General features: G+C 39.6%; 1 protein-coding gene across 1 annotated transcript; it reads left to right on the top strand.

Moving 5' to 3' along the window:
• Window positions 1-643: 643 nt before the first annotated feature.
• On the top strand, window positions 644-15,657 carry LOC124587771. Its single transcript, XM_047131453.1, has 2 exons — window positions 644-808; window positions 15,311-15,657. Exons 1-2 carry the CDS (start codon window positions 672-674, stop codon window positions 15,573-15,575), a joined length of 402 nt encoding a protein of 133 aa, XP_046987409.1. The 5' UTR covers window positions 644-671; the 3' UTR covers window positions 15,576-15,657.
• The last annotated feature ends 6,293 nt before the right edge of the window (window positions 15,658-21,950 follow it).

The raw sequence follows: 21,950 nt of genomic DNA, 5'->3' as shown, positions 1-21,950 counted from the left end.
TAACATTTTCAAAAGTTTGAGAAACATACCAGTAGTTAGTTCTTATTTTGTACTAATTTTTATGGTGTAATGTCCATTTTATTTAATACATTTATCACAACTTCAACATGTTCATATCTCAACACTCAATGCTTAACTTTGTCCAGTGTTGCTGTAGCTTTTGATATTTTAAGAACTGGAAAAGGTTCACATTCATCCTTTTCTTTACTTTCTTCACTTGTCGATATCGTCAATTGGTAACCTACTTCAATTCCAATTTTTCTCGAAGTAAGTGTATGCTCTGTTTACATTGTAAAAAATACTCAGCCCAATAACTTTTGATCTTTAACCTCCAGAATTTTGCAGATGGAACAAAGGGTAGATAGTGGCCTGTGAGCTGTTTCTTTACTTACTTCTGTACCTTAGTTGAATTACAGTATCATAATGAAAGTTGTTAAGAGTGATTATTACTTTCATGAAATAGTGTGTTGTATCCTAATGCCTGAAAGTAACAGCACTGGATGAATAGCAATTTTTAATGTTTTTGTTTTGCAGTATACATGTATATCTTCACAACTTACGACTTTAGTAACTTCGAAACTATACAAGATATTAACGAATGGTTTCTAGCAAATGATAAGATTACTCATAAAATTTATTTTACCTTCCAGGTCATACAATTTTGATGCGAAATGGAACCTGAAAACCTGCTAAAATGTGGATACCAGTGTATAAAGCTCAGTGTGTGTGGCCTGGTATATACAGACGATATCAGATACCGAAGTGCAATGATCCTTTCGGACTTGGAATACATCATTTATGGAAACAGGTAGTGTTATCCCTAAAAAGGGCTGGTCACCCATCAGTTTGACGCCAAAGTGGACAGGGTACGGCAGGCGTTTACAAAGAGTTCTATAAAATCTGTATGTACTGCAGCCAGGGAGTTGGAAATGAGAAGATCGACATGGCACAATGTCTTGCATAAGAGGTAATGGCTCTATCCCTACATGCAGCTGCTTCAGGCATTATAGCCTATGGACAAACCTAGATGCGAACAATTTGGAGTGGGTATTCTATGCAGGATTAATGCAACCATTGAATTTTTGGAAAAGATTTCTTTCTCCGATATTGCAACATTTCACGTATCCAGCAAACTGAATTGTCATAACGTTTTTATGTCGGATTTGCCACATCCTCATGTTAGACATGAAATGGAAAGAGACAGTTGTAAGGTCAATGTTAGATGTAGACTGATCCCCAGTTGCATCACTGATTCATTCTTTCCCATCACTGCCATCAACAGTGGTGTTAACATGGACATGCTACAAGAGTTTACTGTGCCACAATTGGAACACCTGCAGCCTGGTGTCATATTCCAGTAAGACAGGGCACCACTTCACTGGCCCCTAAATGCACTTTAATTTCTATATAAAAGGTTTCCAGGTAGGTGGATTGGACGAGATGGCCCAACTTCAAGTGCACCATGATCCCCTGACCTTACACCACTAATTTTTTCCTGGGGTTTTGTGAAGGATGCGGTATATTGAACCAGGGCTAGAGACCTACAGGAATTGAAGGCACACATTTGCAATCCACTTGAACATGTCAACATGGAGATCTTGAATAGTACGTGGAGAGAAATGGAATTCCAACTAGGCATTATCCGTCCTATTAAGGGTGTACGCATTGATTTGTGTGAATGAGGAAACAAAATTTAGTTATCTGATCATGTAAATTTTATTTGTGTGAAAATACATAACTTACTTAACTGTTGAATTTCATTATTCAGTACACTCTCGATCCTGCTATTCTGAAATAACTGTTGCTCAGTTCCATGGGTGAACTTCAGGTATCCTTTCAGTTGTTGGTTAATCAACAGTGGGCTGTCTTTTTCAGTAACAATGTAAAAAGCATCAGCATGTGCTATGTCCAAGAAGTTATTTCGAAAAAAAAATCTTTTTTTCTTATGAACTTCTGCTAAAACAGCTTGTATTTGTAGTGGGCTCCATTGTTCATAGAAAGCTTGTTATTTTGATGTATAATTTCTTGCTTCCTGTGCCAGAATTTGTGGTCTTTCCCACATCCCCCACAACAAGTGTGTCACTTTGTAGCATAGTTAATTTTCCCATATGTAAATTGTAAAAAAAAAAGAAAACCATTAATTTTTATGTGAGTGAGAGTAGTGTTTTCATTATGTCGTGCAGGTAATATCAAAGAATTTAGATATTGCTGATGAAATACTCACTGCTGAGCTGTTTTCAGGCTACTTGTGGAACAGCCTGTTTGCATAGTGCTCCTATCCTCAGCTGAAACTTGCAAAGTAACATCCATGCACTTCACTTGTTTTGTGAAACTAATATGTTGACATCATTTCTCTGTGTTGAGTTTACGCAGCCAGTGGGTGGACAGTAAATGGCAACCAATCAACAAGTTTTAACTAGGTATACCTTCATGCATGTTTTTCTGCGTGTCAGGGGTTTCTGTTACATACACGGCACTTCACACTGATTGTGAGAAAACATTATTAATCAGCACTGATGGTCAACTTGGTCCCTAGCACCCACTAGTGGGCGTCCGAACCTTCATAGCAGGCAATAGACAGGTGGAGGTTAAAATATTTACATTAGGGTTTCACAGAACTTTGAAAAAAATATTGGGTTAGTAAGTATTATTCTATACTTGCACTTGATGCAACTCTGCTTTATCAATTTTATAACGTTGAGTTACTTCCCCACTTTAGAAATCATCATTACCGTGGAATGGTGGATGGTCAGAAAATTTTAATACTAAAGCTGCATTTTCCTAGATGTAGGAAAATTTATCGCCTGTGGAATGCTCTTGTCTTTTGCCGTCCGAAGTGGGCCGCGGGACACTTTGTGAAATGTTTTTGTAGGTGTGGGGCAGTGCATGTACAAACATAAAAAGTTGAAAGTTGTGTATTTTATAATTCAGCAACTGTACATGACAGTGATATGAGAAGTACCTTCTTACGTCTTTCATTAACACAATAAAAATTTTGTGCTACTTTTCATGCTAATCAATATTTTTCACGATTTTTGGACAGCATGGTTGTAGAGATGAAGCAGCAATTAGTATTATTAATCCCACATCAACAACACCATACGAACACACAAGCTGCTACCATGACGACGGCATCCTCGCTACACGGACTAGAGGGTGCCTGATATACGCTTTATAGTCTGTGGCAACGGCGTCCTCTCCACAGGGAGTAGAGGGCTCTGTAGTCCTTCCATATTAGCTGTTTTAGTAAATTGACTCAAATGTTTTCTATGTAAATGTACAAATAGATATATTGTAATACAAGACGACATCAGTTTTTGTGTGCCACAAATTGTTTTACTTTGTATTATGGCACATAATGTAATATACTTTTACGTGTTGACTACGGAACATTTGTTGTTATTTCATAATTAACACTATAATTGTAACTCTTTTTAAATGAAATGGTTTCGCCTTCTGTTATTTACTGTAACTTAAATTTACGTTAAACCAAGGTGACTAGTAATTACATATAATAAACTGTATTAAATAACGTTGATCGCCACTGGGGGGTGTTGCTGTCTATTCACATGATACCAGCATGCTATTTAAGCCCATACGAAGGGTGAGTCTCGCATAGTTTCCTGCTGTTATGTAGACAGGAGTGACACCACCAACAGTCGACCAATGGGTAACATACCTTAAATTTACGTAATTCTAGCTGTAGTATAATGGAGTCTTTCTGACAAATATCTATAATTTCACAGTGTAAACGTCCAGATGATAATGACCCCTACGACGGGTTGAAACCGGTTGGCTGTATAATAATAATAATAATAATAATAAATGCGATTAAGACTGTTTTTGAATAATTAATATATATCACGCCATACCTCCCAAACTAGGTGTTGTACAACACAATTTTATAACTGGCTTCAGTATCATATGTTAATGGGTGAAAACGTTCTGGCCAATAGTTAGTAACAGTGAAGTACTAAATTAAAATGTGTGACTTGGAATTTCTAGCAAACCAGCATCTGAAATGTATTATTTGACAAACTTTTTCACTCTACATTTTTTTGTGGGAGATCAAAGAAAGAAAAATTTTCAGAAAGGTTTGAAAACATTTTAATAGTTTTTTGGAAGTTTGTGGGTGCTACAGTTTTCTTTAGATGAGAGTAGTATTTTGTAGTTCATTGACGCCATGCGAGTTAAAGCGTGCTGCAATGAACATTTTGGTATTAAAGGCACAGTGGACTGCGGCGCAACAGTAGGTAGTGGGGGCAGCGAAGGCAAAAGGTGCAGTGGAGCGTGCAGTCTAAAGGGAAGGAGACTGTGTGTTATTAGGAAGATTATTCAGAAAGTGCAAAGCAGTCTCACAAATCTCCATGTGTTGTGAAGGATCAAATAACATTTTAGTAACAAAACAGTTGTGAGGCGATGGAGAAGAGTACCAGTTCCCTCTGCCTTATCACTCAAACGTACCGGAAATCAATGCCCTGGTTGACAGTTATGTCAAAGCTAAGGGATTCACCGTGAGCAACAGATTCACTGATTACTTCGGTGGGCTGAATTTTAAGTCAGTCACGGTACTAATCACAGTAACAACATCCAACTCATTATAATGGTGGTTAAAGCTCAGTACACGTGAATTTACTGATGTTTTATATTGGACATATTCAAAGACATTTCTTCTTACATGTTTCATTCAGTTTTCTTCAGATTTCTCCCCAAATTAACTCATTGTTGCATATAGTTTCTCATCCCAGTGTCAGCTGTGTTCCACAAAATATGCCGTTTGGACACGAATTTGATAAGTTGCTCATTGTTTGAGACAGAGAATCAGTCAGCTGACATTTCAGGTGAATAATTAGATCAGAAGAATTACGCAGTCTTACTGCCTGTACATGTGAAAAAAATATTGCAGCTGTCATCTGGTATTCTCCAGCTGCTCAGTTGACTTTCCCACTACAAGCGCCCTCAAGCAAATTGCTGCAGTGTGTGAGACATACCCTTCCTGAGGCGTGCAAGCGTGACCCACAGTGGCACTGTTTTGCCGGACGATAGGCAAATGGTCTGCTATGTTCGCATTGTGCGAGTGGGGAGCGCAGTCTCCCACACATTTTATGCAGCACGTTGTGGGAAATTCCCGCAGCTAGGAAAACATTGCAGTGATGCAAAAGTGGATGGTAGGTAAAAAAGGTTCACAACCCCTGCTTTAATAAATCAGACTGCCACGTATAAAACAACTTCAAATATGTGTTTACTTTACAGGTGCCCAGCAGCATTTTGGGCAACAGGTTTCCTGCAGCAAACTTGATCAACTGCCAGCTTTACAGCTGCTTCCCAAATTGGGAAGTTTCCAGGTGATACAAAGTTTTCCCTGTTTCTGCATCCATCTGTTAGTTTCCACACCACTGACACTTTGGGGCTTCTTCCGTCCTTCAGGCATAGAACGTGGCCCACAAGTGTCATTCTTCTTTCAGCAATGGTATTGTTTGGGCTGTGCAGACAACCATTTGAAACTTGGTCACTATAGCTAATACCAAAAATTTACCCCGAGTGTCATCAGTGAGAAACACTTAAATCGTGTGTCAATTTTGTTGACATTTCCTAGGTTCCGCACCAGTGCCTGGCCGTCACTAGGACGAGAGACAGGAGTGCACCTGGAGCTTAGTATGAGTACTTCTAGAGTCTTAATTCCTGTGTGGATCAGATTGCGTGGAAGACTGCAGAAGCCCTTCCCAATTCAGCTAGTGATGCCTGCATCTACATCTACATCTCCACTACACTGAAGTAACAAGTCACAGAATTCTTCGTAATATCTTCTCGAGCCTGATTTTGCCCAACATAGTGCAGCAATTTGACGTGGCACAGACTTGAAAAATCGTTAGCAGCATCCCACAGTAGTAATGAGCCAAGCTGCCTCTATAGCTGTCAGTGTTCATGAAAGTATTGCCAGTGCAGGGCTTTGTGTTAGTGTGGGATTTTGTGGAGAACTGTCACGTGAATGTTCAATGAGATTCGTGTTGGGTAATCTTGGTAATCAAATCATTCACTTGAATTGTTCAGAATGTTCTTCAAACCAATCACAAACAGTTGTGACCCATTCACATGGCGAATTGTCACTCCATCGTTGTTTGGGAAAATGAAGTCCAGGAATGGCTGCAGGTGGTCTCCAAGTATTGAAGTAAAACCGCACTTGAACCCTTCCGTCAGCTCCTACCATCTGAAATTGGGGTTCATCTCACCAGTACACAATTTTCCAGTCACCTAGGATCCGACCTTTAGTCACAAGCTCAGGAGAGGTGCTGCAGACGATGTTGTGCTGTTAGCAAAGGCACTCGCATCGTTTGTCTGTTGCTGTAGCAGTTAATACCAGATTTCAGGACCGAGCGAGGTGGTGCAGTGGTTAAACACTGGACTCGTATCCGGGAGGACGACCGTTCAATCCCGCATCCGGCCATCCTGATTTAGGTTTTCCGTGATTTCCCTAAATCGCTCCAGGCAAATGCCGGGATGGTTCCTTTCAAAGGGCGCGGCCGACTTCCTTCCCCGTCTTTCCCTAATCCGATGAGACTGATGACCTTGCTGTCTGGTCTCCTTCCCCAAAAACAACCCAACCAGATTTCACTGCACTTTCCTAACAGGCGGGTTTGTCGTAAGTCCCACTGATTTCTGTGATTATTTGACACAGTGTTGCTTGTTTCTTAGCACTGGCAACTCCACACAGCACCACTGCTCTCGGTCGTTAAATGGAGGCCATCAGCCACTGCGTTGTCTGTAGTGAGAGGTAATGCGTGAAATTCGGTATTCTTGACACTGTGGATCTCGGAAAATTGAATTGTCAGATAATTTCCAAAAGGGAATGTTTCACGTGTCCATCTCAGACTAGCATTTCGCATCCACAGTCCGTTAATTCCTGCCGTGTGATGATAGTCGTGTTGGAAATCTTTTTACGTGAATCACCTGAGTGCACATGACAGCTCCCTGTTGTACTGCCATTGTATACCTTGCGTGTGCAATGATAGTGCCATCTGTTTATGTGCATATGGCTTTCCCATTATTTACAGATAAAACTGCTGAGATATGGGAATTGGTCAACACCTTGCTGTACCTTCTGTTGCAGTATAAGTTGAGTAGGTACATTTCCACTTATGCATATTGTTTTTGTTTCATCACTATTTCTTTACAGTCCTAAAGAAATGGCTGCTCCACCCAGCTCGGTAACTATTAGTTGAAAGCTGTGTTGTGTTTCTGTCAACAGAAAAATGTAGTCAGCAAAATCCAGGTTCTTAAATCTGTATAACACGACACACCGTAGGTGTAAAAGTGAAGTGTGGTTGACCTGCCATCTAGCAGCAAAACAGGCAAAGCTATGGTTCTATCATTTTAGCAGACTGTTCATCTGCCAGGTTGAAGTAGGAGCAGTTCTGTTAACACAGGTGGCACTTGGTATTGGGAGCGCCTATATTGTTGGCGACACCCCAAATCGATTTTGGCTTCCCGACCAGTGTTCAGTTTATACTGCGGAGCTTTACGCTGTTCTCCAGGCTGTCCAGTACATCTATTGCCATCAGCGGGTACAGAATGTTATCTGCTCAGACTCTCTCAGCTCTCTCCTCAGTCTCCAAGCTCTGTACCCTGTCCACCCTCTGGTCCACCAGATTCAGGACCTCTGTGGCATTCCTATGGATCCCAAGACTTGTTGGTATCTGTGGAAATAAGGCGGCCGATATAGTGGCCAGGGCTGCAGTCTCTCTTCTTCGGCTAGCAATTCGCATGATTCCTTCGCCGATCTATGGAATGTTTTATGTCGTCATGTTGCTCTTTTATGGCACGCACATTGGTCGACACTTCCCAGTAATAAATTGTGGGACGTGGAAGCTCTTCCCTGTGCTTGGACCTCTTCCTCCCGAACTCGGCATCGGGAGGAGGTAATTTTAACTAGACTCCGGATAGGGCTCTGTCTTTTTAGCCATCGACATCTTTTAAACGGCGATTCTCCCCCACTCTGTCCCCACTGCTCTCAACTGTGGACGGTGAGACACCTTTTACTTGAGTGCCCCTATTTTACTCCGTTACGCGCCCGTCTACAGCTGTCGCCTGATATATCTTCCATTTTAGCAGATGACACGCGATCAGCCGATCGTGTTCTCGAGTTCATTAGTGCCAGTGAGATGACATCAGTCATTTGAAGCTCCTTTTGGGGACAAACAACCCCCCTTCTATAGTGGTTTTTTAAGCTTTCCTTCTGTTTTTTGGTTTCCACACTTTTTTGAGTTTTGCTCCCATTGCTACTGGTTTCCAGTTTCGTTTTTTTTTAGCTTTTCCTAAGTCACAGACCGGGTGCTAATGACCGTAGCAGTTTTGCGCCCTAAAACCATAACAAAAAACCACACAGGTGGCATCTGTTCTATTCTGTCGTGTGTCCTTGTGTGTGCAGTAGAGGCGGTGACTCCGCGTGCACAGAACGCAGCCTTGCGAGCGAGCTGTCTACTAGTTATAGTTTTCCGCAGCAGACAAAACACACGGATCGATTCGTCGATTCCACATAGTATGCTGGGTATTTTTTCCACTAAGAAGTAGCTTATAAATACATTAACGAAACAAATGAAATATCTTTTTTGTATCCCCATTGAAAGAAATCTCTATATCTAATGATAGCTTCTTATTGTAGCAATGAAATGGAATAAAAAGAGCTTTCAAGTGATGATTGAAGAATACAGCAACGAAAGGTGTCGCTATGACCTAGCATATTTTGTACCACAATAAGGCAATCTACAGATCTACAAATGATTCATTCTGGGTTTATACAAGTTAATGTGCCTATAATTTTACTTTTGATAGATATATATATATATCACATAAATTAGTGAAAGTAGCACATGCCTTTGGTTCTGTAGCTTTATTATTTCAGCACGCCAGGAAGGAAAGCTTCGCCAGAATAGGAGAAAAAGTGAGAACAGTTGTCTGGTGTAATGAATGAGGAATGTAAAGCACGCTTAGCCTCCTTACGTTTGCATTATTCAGCTGAACTCAAAAAGATGGGGGGAAAAATGCAGAGTAGCTCAGGCGGGACCGCCCATAAACTAAGCGTGTGGTGGTTCGACCTGTTGGCGTATTTGAAAGGCCACATAGTGCCTAGAAAACTGCTGAAAAATATCCCAGTCTCTGTTGTGCGTACTAATTTTTGTCACTCTGTCATCGCACATTTTCTGCATTATGTAAGATAGGTTATCCTGTTGTAGGAATCTACATTGATATCAACGGTTAATTTCCGATACTAAAAATATACTTCACAGGGTTTGGACACGTCCACTTAGTGCAGAAATTGTTGATTTGTGCGATATGTGCTAGTGCTTTCAAATACTATGCTTCCACTTTGTGTGTGCTCCCCATGTCATTTCTGTGAGTGAAAACATTCACATGTCAAATGCACAGTAGTGGAAACTTTGATGCAAGCACACTGGTAGTAATAAATGAAATTAACTTAAAATACCCCAAATACATGTACGGCAGACCGGTGGACTGAGAGCATTTTTTGTGGTCTATTGTGCAGAAGCATCCACTAGACTTTTTGAAAAATCTGATACATCACTGTATGTAGTAGTTTGCAGAGATGCTCGTGTATCAGTTTCAGAAGAGGTAATGTCAATGATCTTTAATAGGAACTGCTGAGCAATTTATTTGTTTGTAACGTACTCTAATGCCTAAGACAATCAAAAGCAATGTGAAGTTGGACTGCAAAAATTCACACCTATCTGTCATAAATTGACTTAATTGATGTGTACAGCCGATCTTCTTCTATGGATTGCCGGCTCCGTTGATCTCCAAAACCTTCTTCTTTGAAGAATACTGCTGGTTAACAGGAATTTATAAGACTGTCTCTCTCTCTCTCTCTCTCTCTCTCTCTCTCTCTCTCTCTACTCTCTCTACTCTCTCTACTTTGGAAATAATTTAGTGCTCAATGAATACTTTTAGTTCAGTCTTGGTAATTTCAACTTCCACAAATAACATATTCACCATTTCTCACATCAATATTCGAATGTATACAAGTCAACCGATTCGTCTCGCATTAGACTAGATAAAATACATCTGAAATAAAGTTGGTTTAACAACCACATAATTTATGAACCCGTCTTGCCTCTAGAGTGTCCAGCATGTGAAGTACTTAAAAATCTGGAAAAAAATAAAAATCTATTTTACACTTCACTCTCACTTCTTGATAATTCACTTCATCCCTGGAGTTGTCCTCTACTTTAGACTTCTTTACCCTTAACAGATACTACGTCTATATATATTCCGACTCGACATTCCTTAATAATTACCAGAATCGATTCCTCTCAGGTTTATGCTCTTTCCTTGCTCATGCCTCCCTATCTACTTGACGTGGAATCCTTCTAGTTATATGTATATATCCAGGGTGGTCCATCGAAAGTTTCAGATGAGATTATCTCCAAAATTATCGAGTAAAATTATCTGGTAAAAAAAAGTGGATGTGTATCGTTTCCCAAACAGGTGACATCCAAGGGAAAATATTATTCTAAATTGCACTCGACGAGCTCGAAATGGATACATGCACCGTCCACCTCGTTATCGTGATTACAATGAAAATTACGCCCGTACCCTAACATTCTCGCCAGTGTTCAACTGGATTCTGAAACGAGTAGTCGGTACCCCGGTCGGTGGATAGGATGCGGCGGGCCAATTCAGTGGCCTCCACATTCACCAGACCTAACATCTCCTGATTTTTTCCTTGTGAGGCTATTTAAAAAATACTGTTAATGAAAGACAGCCCACAACGCAAAACGATATGGAGCAACGCATTGTGTGTGCAGCCATACATGGAATGTGCTGCTCAAAACTGTGGACAACTTATGCAGACGATTGACTTCATGCATTGAAGCAAATGGGGATGATTTTGAACAATTTCTTCGTGGATAATTTCATTATTTAAGCACCCCAAATTGTGAGAGGCAAGGGGACTCACTAATGAAGCACCCCATGGGAACATCATTCTACAAAGTCCATGTCATTGTTCCTGGGTAATACTAAAAGTAGGATACAGTACATTTTGTACAACAGCAGCTTAATTTGGCGTAACGAAAGAACTGGTGCACATTTTTTATCGATTTGATGCGTCTTTCTCGCATAATTCTAAATAAATCAGAGTTCTTCCACAATTTTACTTCTTTCTTGATTTCAGCACCATCTGTCTATGGTTTAAAAAATGTTTCAGACAAAACTTGATTACTCTTTTATGGAGAATCCGAATCTGCAATAAAAAATGGGTGTTCCCATTTAAGATTTGGAAGTTGTTCTCCACCCCACCCAAAGGGATGGGAGTTGGAGCTCACGTGTAGCATCATTTGATGTCCCCCTTTGAGCTTACGAACTTTTCTTACCCACTATTTTTACCTGATGTATAGTTTTTGGGACAATCTCATCCGAAACTTCAGATACACCACCCTGTATATTTTCCTATATATACGTGCGATGTAGAACCGTCACAATAAACAACAATGTGTGCATATTTCCTGCTGTACACAAACCTTCCCTCTCCATCACTTGATGGTTCTCACCTTTTGACAGGTTTCTAGTCAGTATTTTCATTGCTTGTGTATCTTCGTGTGTGTGTGTGTGTGTGTGTGTGTGTGTGTGTGTGTGTGTGGGGCCTGATTCTCGGTCTACTTATTTGAAGTAATTTGTAGGTTATTGGAAACCAGGAAGGACTTCTGCGATGGAAGTAGATGCATATGGAAAGAGGGAGAAATAGACACGTCCTCAAATGAGAAGTAAGAAAGGAAAAAAAAATAGATTTGGTTGCTAAGATTGAAAAAGAGAAAGAAGACAGCCCCAAAGACAGGAAACCCTTCCCACAACCCTTCCCCAGGACCCCCTACCTCGCCGGTGCTTGAGTGACAAGCTGGAGGAGGTTCCTATGGAACAGACATTACCACCGTAACCTTTAAGGTCCCCGAAGAAAATCTTAGCAACCCTGTGGAAATAGCAGTGTCAAATAATCACACACACTTGTTTGCGAGGGTTGTTTGAAAGGTGTGATGTGAGTATTGTGTCATTCATGATATATCTGTTAGTGTAAATCGTGCTTTTACCTACACTACCCAGCCCCTTTCAAAATCTATACAAACGCTCCCGTCTATATCATACCTCATAAAAGGTGTAAAATATTCTGTGCAAAATAGAAAATTATACACTATGATAAAATAGTTGTTCTGTCCGTCACATTATATTACATTATTCATAAATATAATATTCTACTCGGTTCGTTTCATGCCTAGAGGTCACTGTTTCTTCCATGGTTCTCTTATGCCAGTCTTTACATTATGTTTATATCCAATTTTCTAAACACTAAAATTACAGGATAGTTTAGTAATTCAGTAATAGACTACAGAATCATGTAAGATTTGAAGGGAATTCAGTGCAGGAAAACTATTCTGGAAGAAACACCGAAAACAACTCGGGATCCGACAGTTGTCACTCCGCCCGTTAACACAGAACGTTAACGTCCCTGCGGGATAAATGTGACTCTGCCCGGATTCCATGTATCTGATATTAACCTCACTGGAGCAAGTGCAAACCAGTAATTCTCGCTGAATTTTGTGTGGAAGTCTCCCCACGGCAAAACAATCACCACTTTACTAGGTAACACAACATCAGGTGAAGTTATTCCATTTTCTACTCTATCCTGGATAAATTTGAATCCTTTCCACAAGTCAGCTATAACCTTGCTGGTATTATTAATTTCGGAAGAAGCAATAGTTGAAATGTTTCCAGAGGTTACTCTCGTGACAACTCCTCGATCTATTATTTCTTAAATGGTTCCTCCAAGCTACATACACTTGTAATAACAAAGCTGGATGCATTCTCTTTGAAATTCCATCCTACATTATTTACTCGTGTACTGACACCTGTAATTTGCAATTCAATAATAGAAATTAATTCCTAAGACTAATCTAGACTCTCTTTTGAAGTACTTAAACCTTGTGTTAAATTATTGTATTCATTATTGTACACGTCTTTTAAAGATTCTAAGTTTTCAATAGGTTTCGATTCTACATTATTACGTTTGGCATCAAATTCAGTTTCCAAACCAACCATGTCTCCACATCAGTTACTAGATTCTTTGCTTTGAGTGTCTACTTTGATGTTCAACAAATCTATATTTGTCATGTCATACTGATCCTTTAATTTAGAATCCATTGATTTTATTAAGTCTAGGTTTTTATTCAAAATCTCACCTCGAGCATCCAATTTAGAATTTAGTGATTTCATCACTGTGTCTATTTCTCTACTTACATTAGCACTCTGTGCACCAAGTTTTTCACTGGAAGTTGCACATATTTCATTTGTCAAAGAAGCACCCTGGTCATCTATTTTATCATTTGAGTATTTACCGAGTCTAAATTAAGACTTCGAGCATTTAAAGTTTTTAGTTCCTTTCTTAAAGAAGTATTTTGAGCCATTAGTTTGTTTCTTGAAGCTGCTGAATCTGCACTTTGGTCATCAATTTTATCACTTAGTTTTAATCTAATTCACTAATTCAGACCAGTCTGGCACCTCCTCACTCACTTTCATTGCTATGGCTGGTTCTGAAGTTTCTCCAATTCTCTGTGTATCCATATTTGTCTTAGTTTTTGATCAGGTGATCATTTAACGAATTAACTCTAAGCATTGTAACTACACTAATGCAGTTTCTTCGACTTTGTACTCGAACAATTATTATTTTTCGCTCTACGGTGTAGAGTTTAGGCTCCATCAATGAGCAGGTGTGGAATCGGCACCGGTGAAAAATAACTGCTGCCGGTGGCATCGGTTGCTGGTTTTCGTGTCTGCATCGGTGTGCGGATGTAGAATCAGCGCCGGTTAGCAGCAACTGGTGCCGGTGATGTCTGATGTTGTCTCCGCATCTGCGTTCCTGCGATGCGTGTGTGAGCTGGATATTCCCCACAACATATCTTCTTAGTTCAATTATACTCGTTGCATCTCTTCTTAGTCTAATACATCGAGGTCTTCTTTTCATTCTTTTAACATTATTACTTTCGTACGTCTTTCACTGTGTTGCATTCACAAAATTTATTTAATTTTTGGACTTAATCCAGTTACATGAAACAGTTCCCTTGTCTTGTTATTCCTGATTGCTATGGCGTCATCTTCTGCTTCGATTTTCTCTCAAAATTGCCATTTTTTAAAGTCCTGTCATGGTGATATTTGACATTAGAAATTTAAAAAATACTTAACTATGTGCTTACATCTTCGAAAATAGCCTCTGAAATATGTACATAATTACCAAAGATTTAAATCACTTTATGTTTTCTGAAAGTTTTTTTTACATATTTGCAAAGTTACATATGAAACATAACATTAATTTTTTGCTTCAAGGTACGCTGTACGTAAAATTTTAAATAAGTGACATTTTAGATTATTTTTTAATGTGAAAGTGGACATGATTTCTGTTACCTTTATGTAGTATGGCAAACAGTCGCATAGAAGGCATTTTGCTTTTACTGGCTCTTCGTCAGTTAAGTTGACCCGATTTCCTTCAGTATGTTTTTTTAAAATTTTGTTATAGTTATGGATATTACTGTTTAACAGTGCAGCGTGGTGACTTAATGTAAATACATACACAATCAAAGGTTTTTGAATAGTCTAGAAACATACCACAAACTTCCTTTTGTCCATCTAGTGCCTTAGTTGAATACAGTATAAATTCAGCTGTTGCTGTACTGCTGGATCTACCTGTGCTAAATCCGTGCTAGGCATCAGAGTATGGCATTTTTTCTTTACAATTTACTACTGTTTTTAATTGCACGTTCTATTATTTTAGATGAGACAGGTGTAATAGTTGTTGTTCGGTAATTTCCTGGATCTTTCTTGCTGCACTTCGGAAATGGGGATCACCTTACTCTATCTGAAACATGTCAGGAATAACCTTCCATCTGTGGCTAAATTTATTAGAAAAGTTACAGGCTTTGCCACCTACTGCAGTTGAGTAGATACAACGTCTCATGTGTCAGAATTTTTGTTTTTTAATTCACTGCCTCACCGTAATGTTCATTTATATCATCACAGACTTCTTTAGTGTTTTTCTTTGTAGAAAATAAAAGAGTTTCAACACTGACCTTTCCATATTACTGTACAAATTTATTGCAGCAAGCCAGTGGTTCCAACATTCAGGTTTCATACATGTTATTTACACCAATAATTTTATACAGTCTACTGTATTTGGCACAATCAATTTTAATTGTAATGTTATTATTTTATCATGTTTACAGTGCAGTATTTCATAAATTGCTTTTTTTTCTAGTGCTCACAAGACATTTACAGTGGGGTGTGCAGTTGAGAACAGTTCTCCATCTACCCCTCAGTGCTCACCAGAATTATCCAAAGTGGAGCACTGTGCCAATTCTAAGAAGCAGGCCAAAGATGTCCTGGTAAGCAGCACATTGTCAATGCTGCGAGACAAACAAACAGCAATGAATGGGAGCAATGAGGATGACAAGTTGGGCGAATATGTTGCAGCTGAGCTGATAACAACTAAAAATAGAAAATTAAATGCAGAGGCAAAGTGAATGTTATCATGAATGCCATCATGGGTGCAATTCAGAAAGTTACTGATTGTTAATTTTTAAATAAAAGATTGAAAATTAAAAATTGTTTTCGTTATAGCTTCCCACTGCCGGGGTACATACCCTACAGGATTGAAATATTCACAGGATTCTCACTCACTTCTGTGGCATGTAATGATGTCCTGTTTCTGTCCTGTTGTGGTAAGCTTGTGAGAGATTTGTCACACCGCCAAAACCCATTCCCTATGGCAGGGCTTCCCAACCTTTTCAGTTGGCGGACCCTTTCTACAGTTGAAAATCCATGGCGGACCTCTAGTCAGTCGAGCACAGTAACTTTAAATTTCAGAGCGAAACCCATGGGAACTGAAAGCTTCTTAATGCTAGTGCCACTTTCCCAATGACCCCCCTCCCTGAAGTATTAATAGTCTTTGGAGCTTCTTGTGAGTGTTCTTCCTTTGGTCGTCCTCCCTCCTCCTTCATTTCAACTGGAAACTTCCCTTGTTGTGAAGGTGATGGAGAAACCGCACCCTTCTTCACTGATCCCGCTTTCAGCGAGGGATCCATGTTAGAAGTAATAAACTGGTCAAAAATCGACTTGTGAAATAGGTAGTGCACTGACAAAGCAAGTTTAACATTTAACGATGCCTGGGGCCGCATACGTGCCATTGAGCGCTGTGATTGGTCGACAAAGCTCGCTCCGCGCATGCGTAAAAGCTTTCAGCGCATCTAGCGCCGTGAGCCGGGGCACAAATGACCTCCGAATTGCTGCGAAACCGTCAATCAGAGAAGCCACATTCTCCGGCATTAAACTGTGTATGCATTCTCACTTAGGAACCGCAAAGGCTGCTTGGGAATACGACCTGAAGTTAAAGTACTCGTTTTCACACGAAAAAAATAGTGATAAATTTGATTTTCACATTTTTATTTAATAATTTTACTCATTATTTTACACGATTCGGTGAAAGGTGGCCGCGGACTCCCTAGGAAGAGCCAGCGGAGCCCTAAGGGGTCTGCGGACCACATGTTGGGAAACCCTGCCCTATGGTATACAGATCTGTGTCTTCGACATCAGTACTTGCCAGATAAGTGCTATCTGCATCATCAATTGAATAGTTGTGTAGCGAACAAACAATGGGAAATCCAGGATGGAATGTAACAATATTATGAAAGGAAAGTTGCCACACACCATGTAGTATGTTGTGTGTGTGTGTGTGTGTGTGTGTTTGTGTTTGTGTGTGTGTGTGGGGGGGGGGAGAGAGGGGCGGAGAGAGAGAGGGAGAGAGAGAGAGAGAGAGAGAGAGAGAGAGAGAGAGAGTCCTCTGTCAGTATAGCATGTAGCACTTTTTATGTTGCTGCATGGAAGTATTTTTTCCTAGGGTATCTTTAGCCAGTTTTCACGCAGAACTGATGTGACTGTTGGCATAGATCTCCTCCCCCCCCCACCCCCAAAAAAAAAAACACTTACCCTGCCATTGCAACCATTGCCAACAAGGGTGAACCTATCTATACCTAGCATCTACAACAGCCAGCAAAACAAGGCTGTGAAACTTTTTTTAGTTGTAATATGTCAAGTCATCAGATTGTGGAGGGACAAACCCAACATGCTTCCTGTCCATTGCATCTGAAGAGATAATTTGTACAAATATTTAATAATGGACACATTTATATTGCCAATTGCAGTAAACTGCTGAAAAGTCCTACTGGTGAAGAATATTTAAGATAAAATTTCTTTTTTATACATTTATATTCACTTCGGGAATGCCAGGTTTTCAATGGTACATAGCTCAATTTTGTGGCTTACCAATACAGCTTGGAAACTGCCAAAAGTTTTAAATTTTTTTTCCAAATTTAATTCCCTTATGTTTGTGTTCTTGGAGCCTGTTAACAATTTAAACAAAATTAGCTTCTTAGCACCACGTAAAGGTATTCCACACTCGTAAGATAACAGTAGTTTACCTTCAAGTATTTATCTTTCAGTCTGATGCAAATTTTAGCAAACACCTGCACAATAATTTATTGAAATGCTTGGCTGTGAAACTCTATGACTGAAAGCTAGGCTCTTAATGATTCCCTAGTTGCCAGGAATCGAAGTGTGACAATCAACCCGAAACATAGTAGGGCATAATGGAGGTTGTCAGTGATATGTGATGGTCAAACCATAAAACACAAGTTAAATGGTCTGATTCTTACCTCCGACTAGGTGAAATAGCTTCCCTCATCAGTGTCACGCACACAAATCCCATCGTGTAGCACGGACAATAGTTTGTCAAATCAGGACACATCCATCCTGGCTAAATTCCTGAATTCCAGAGGATTTTCGGGCCTCAACTCTTTCCTTAACAGGGAGTGTATGACCCTCCCTGCCTTCAGCCCTTCTTTGCAGCCAAGGCCAAACCCAAAGCCAGCCCCTGACATTACGTCATCGTTCTGTCCTAACTACTGAAGAAGCTACTGTCACTGCAAATGCAGCTTAAATAATACCGTCGTCCATGTCTAAAACACTGTGAAACAAAAGCGAAAGTAAACATAGTTAATAATAATAATAATTTTCTTCCATCACCAACAGAATGGTTTAGTGTACAATTCTGTATAAGCATAACATAATTTCATTCTAGCGCCGCTTAATAAATATGAACCTAGATCTCTCAGAAGATTTAATGAGTAGTATCAGTTCTAAGAAACGATAAATTTGCATACTCGACAACGTAAACAAGACTGTAGTTCCGAATATGTTCTCTTGGGGCACTAGGGTAGACCTACACGGTAGGTATATCACACAGTCGGTCGAAGTGAACCAGTCGACAGTGCCACACTTGTCGCTTGGGGTGCTGGTGCAGATTTGTATATGTTAGGTGTGTCTTGTAATACTGGCTTAAGACTAGTTTGCTCGTTCAGACGTATGCCCGTGTTGGATTTTTTCATAGTTTTGTTCATTAAGAAATCTATGACTTATATAGAAAGGAATGGTGACAGAATGAATGCTTGTGATGAATTCTTCTCGGGTTAACAGCCGAGTGGTGCTGTCGTCTTGTCGCAGTGTTTCAATGACTTTCGTAGTTATCTTTGCCTACAGCAATGAGGAATATCTCGCAAGTCATGTCAACGCATCCTTCGTGGCTTAAAAATGAAATCTTACTGTGTGAGTGTTGTTCAGCAAATAAAAGAAGCGGACAATGGTAAGCATACACATTACTGTAATTGTTGCCGGAAAATGTCGCTGGGGGAAAATCTCGATCTGTTCCATCTATTTACGAGGGGTGAAGCTGGGTTTCATCTGTCAGGTTATGTTAATTCACATGACACTGGGATACAGAGAATCCCCATGGCATACTGCAAAAGCCATTCACGATTTAAAAATTGGTGTATGATGTGCTGTATCTGGTAACAGAATTATCGGGCCATTGTTCTTCGATGAAACTGTCAACATGCATATTTACTTGCAACTCTACAATTAATTTTTGGCTCTGTTAACTCCAACTGAAAAATGTTGTGCATATTTCCGACATGATAGGGCAACTTCTCATACCTCAGATTTGTCTGATTTTACAGAAGAGAGGACCATTAGTAAGGGGTTGTGGCCACCCCCCTCTCCTGACTTGTCGCCATGTGACTTTTACCTCCGGGGATTTCTAAAGGCTAGAGCCTACTGCAATAATTTGAGAACACTTGACACATTAAAAAACAACATATGTGAAGAAATTTCGAACATTCCTCAAAGAGTAATGAAAAGTGTATTTCGCAACATACTTAGACGTGCACAAATTTGCTTGGATGTTGGCGAAGAACATATCGAACACAGACTTTAAATTCCTTTCTAAAATATGCTTATGAAACTAATAAAAGTAAATCTGTTACTTAAACTGTTAATTCTATAGTTAATAATGAAACTGTACAATAAAAATGTAAGAAAGCGATGATGTATATTCATTTTCTTCATTCATATTCCTTTCAGCGTAGGGGCTGGTTTTTTGTGCACCTCTCAGTATTATCTTTAAATATCACGGCTGCTGCCTTGTGTGTTACGTGCTTGAGATCTAGTGTTAGGACAGTGCGCTGGTTGGTTCCTGCCAGTGCTGCAAGGGAGCACTATAGTCCGTTCCCATGTGCTGTCGTTACTTGAAGAAGATAGAAATATAACTGTGTCAATATATGCCCCTGCATCCCATCTCTTACATATAAGGGTTCATATTTTGCTGCCGAAAGGAAGTCAGGGATGTGCATGTTTTTGATAGTTGAGGAGCACAGTTTTAAGGTAATTAAATAAATGGAAGGCTGCTTTGTTTTTTAATCCCCTGATATCCTGATGCAATATACTAACATTGTTTTTCACTGTGCTTTTATGTGAATCTTGTGACATACTAACATATTTTTCACTGTATTGTTATGAGAATTTTGTGCTATTTTAACATCTCTAGTACCTGCCTGCCTGAGCTTCTCTTTAAGCTTAATTTCAATCAACGTTGGATGATGACACTCGTTGTAAACCATGGCTGAATCCAGGCAAACCATCGACATCCACTGCAAGACCAAATTGCTTTGGACAGTGGTCTGGGTTTGGTAGGATCATGCATGTTTGGTGAGATCAGAAAGATGTCATCTATTATGAGCTGCTAAAACCTAGTGAAAACATTAATGCTGATCACTACCAGCAGAAAATTATAGATTTAAATTGAGCATCTTGTGAAAAATGACTGGAATATGGAAAAGTGCAACACAGTCATATTGCTCCATGATAACGCCCCATCACACACAGCTAAACGGGTCAGGAAACGATCAAAGCATTCAGTTGGAAAATATTGGGGCATGTGGGTTATCCTCCAGACTTGACTCATCCGATTATCACCTATTTGCATCACGGGGACACGCTCTCGTGGAACAATACTTCAACTCGTATGAAAATGGCTCACTGACTGGTTCACTTCAAAAGAAGAACTGTTTCTTTTTTTGTGTGGCATTCACAGCCTGCTAGAGAGGCGAGAGAAATGTACAAATAGCAATGGAGGATATTTTGAATAGGATATTGTTTATCAGTTTCAAACAACAGACATGTAACTATTGTAACCAAATTCTGGTTTCATACTTATACTGGTAAGAAACCAGTCTGGCAAAATGTCATGAAATGAGTTTCTCAACCTAATGCTGTCATGTGAAGTAGCCTTAATATGGTATTATGATTTGCACAATCGAAAGTCTTCAACAAATCGCAGGATTTTGCCAATGTTTAATAGTTCATAATTCTAAATTTTTTCTTGTGCTGAGGTATCAATAATTACCTCAGGAGGGTAGATTTTTTGAAATCGAAACGCTGGTTATGAGTCCTTTACTAAACAGGTGAGTGACAACTCTTGAGTATATTATCGTCAGAAAAGTGTTGTTTGAAACCAGTGCAGTCACCTTTCTTGTTGTGACATGGGATCAGTTGAACCTATCAATATGTAATGTGAGTTTGATATATGATGTAATTTTCTGCATCTACATTCCTAATTAGCAAGCACCGTGTGGTTCATGTTGCAGGGTGCCTTGTATTGCAGCTTATCATTTCCCCATTTCTCCTGTTCAAATCACAAATGGACCTAGGGGTAGAGGCAGTCTATATGCTTCCATGCAAGTCTTGATTTCTATTATCTGTAGACAGCAATCCTTATGTGAAATTTTAGTTGGTGGCCATTGAATATTCTGCTGCCTGTTACAAATGTCGATTCCCAAAAATTCGTCAGTAGTGTTTTCTGAAAGAACGTCATCTTCCATCTAGGGATTCCCATTTGAGCTCATGAAGATTATCTGATTAAAGCTACTGGTAACAAATCCTGTAACCTCACCTCCCGGGATCCCAAACACTCGAGCAGCACAATCTGCTTAATAGATAAACTACACTTTCCCAGAATTCTCCCCCAATAAATTGAAGTCAACCATTGGCCTTTCCCACAACCGACCTTATGTCTCATTCCATTTCAAGTCTTCTTGGCGCATGATACCTAGATATTCAACTGAAACGCAACACTCCACTAATGCTGTGCTTGAAACCAAGTCTGTTTTTCCTACACATCTACATTAATTTGTATTTTCCCGCATTTAGAGCAAGCTGCCATTCATCACACCAAATAGATATTCCGTCCAACTCATCATCTACCCTTCTTAAAGAGTGAATCAAATATAAATCTGAAATTTTTAGTGCCTGTTTGTAGATGGAGAGTGGTGTGATCTGTGCTCATTGTTGTTTTAATTTCCAGTGATTGTTTTTCACAGCCAGAACATTGTCGTACCATTTCTTTAGCCAGAATCTCGATGTCAGAGAGCTACCATTATCTGTCGTGCGCCACATTATAATCAAGTTTCTCGCAACAGAGGAATAAAGCAATCTGAAATTTTGAAAGGACT

Source organism: Schistocerca americana, unplaced genomic scaffold (assembly GCF_021461395.2).
Source record: "Schistocerca americana isolate TAMUIC-IGC-003095 unplaced genomic scaffold, iqSchAmer2.1 HiC_scaffold_62, whole genome shotgun sequence".
NCBI classification, from domain to species: Eukaryota; Metazoa; Arthropoda; class Insecta; order Orthoptera; family Acrididae; genus Schistocerca; species Schistocerca americana.
This window is presented reverse-complemented; position numbering and strand designations above follow the sequence as displayed.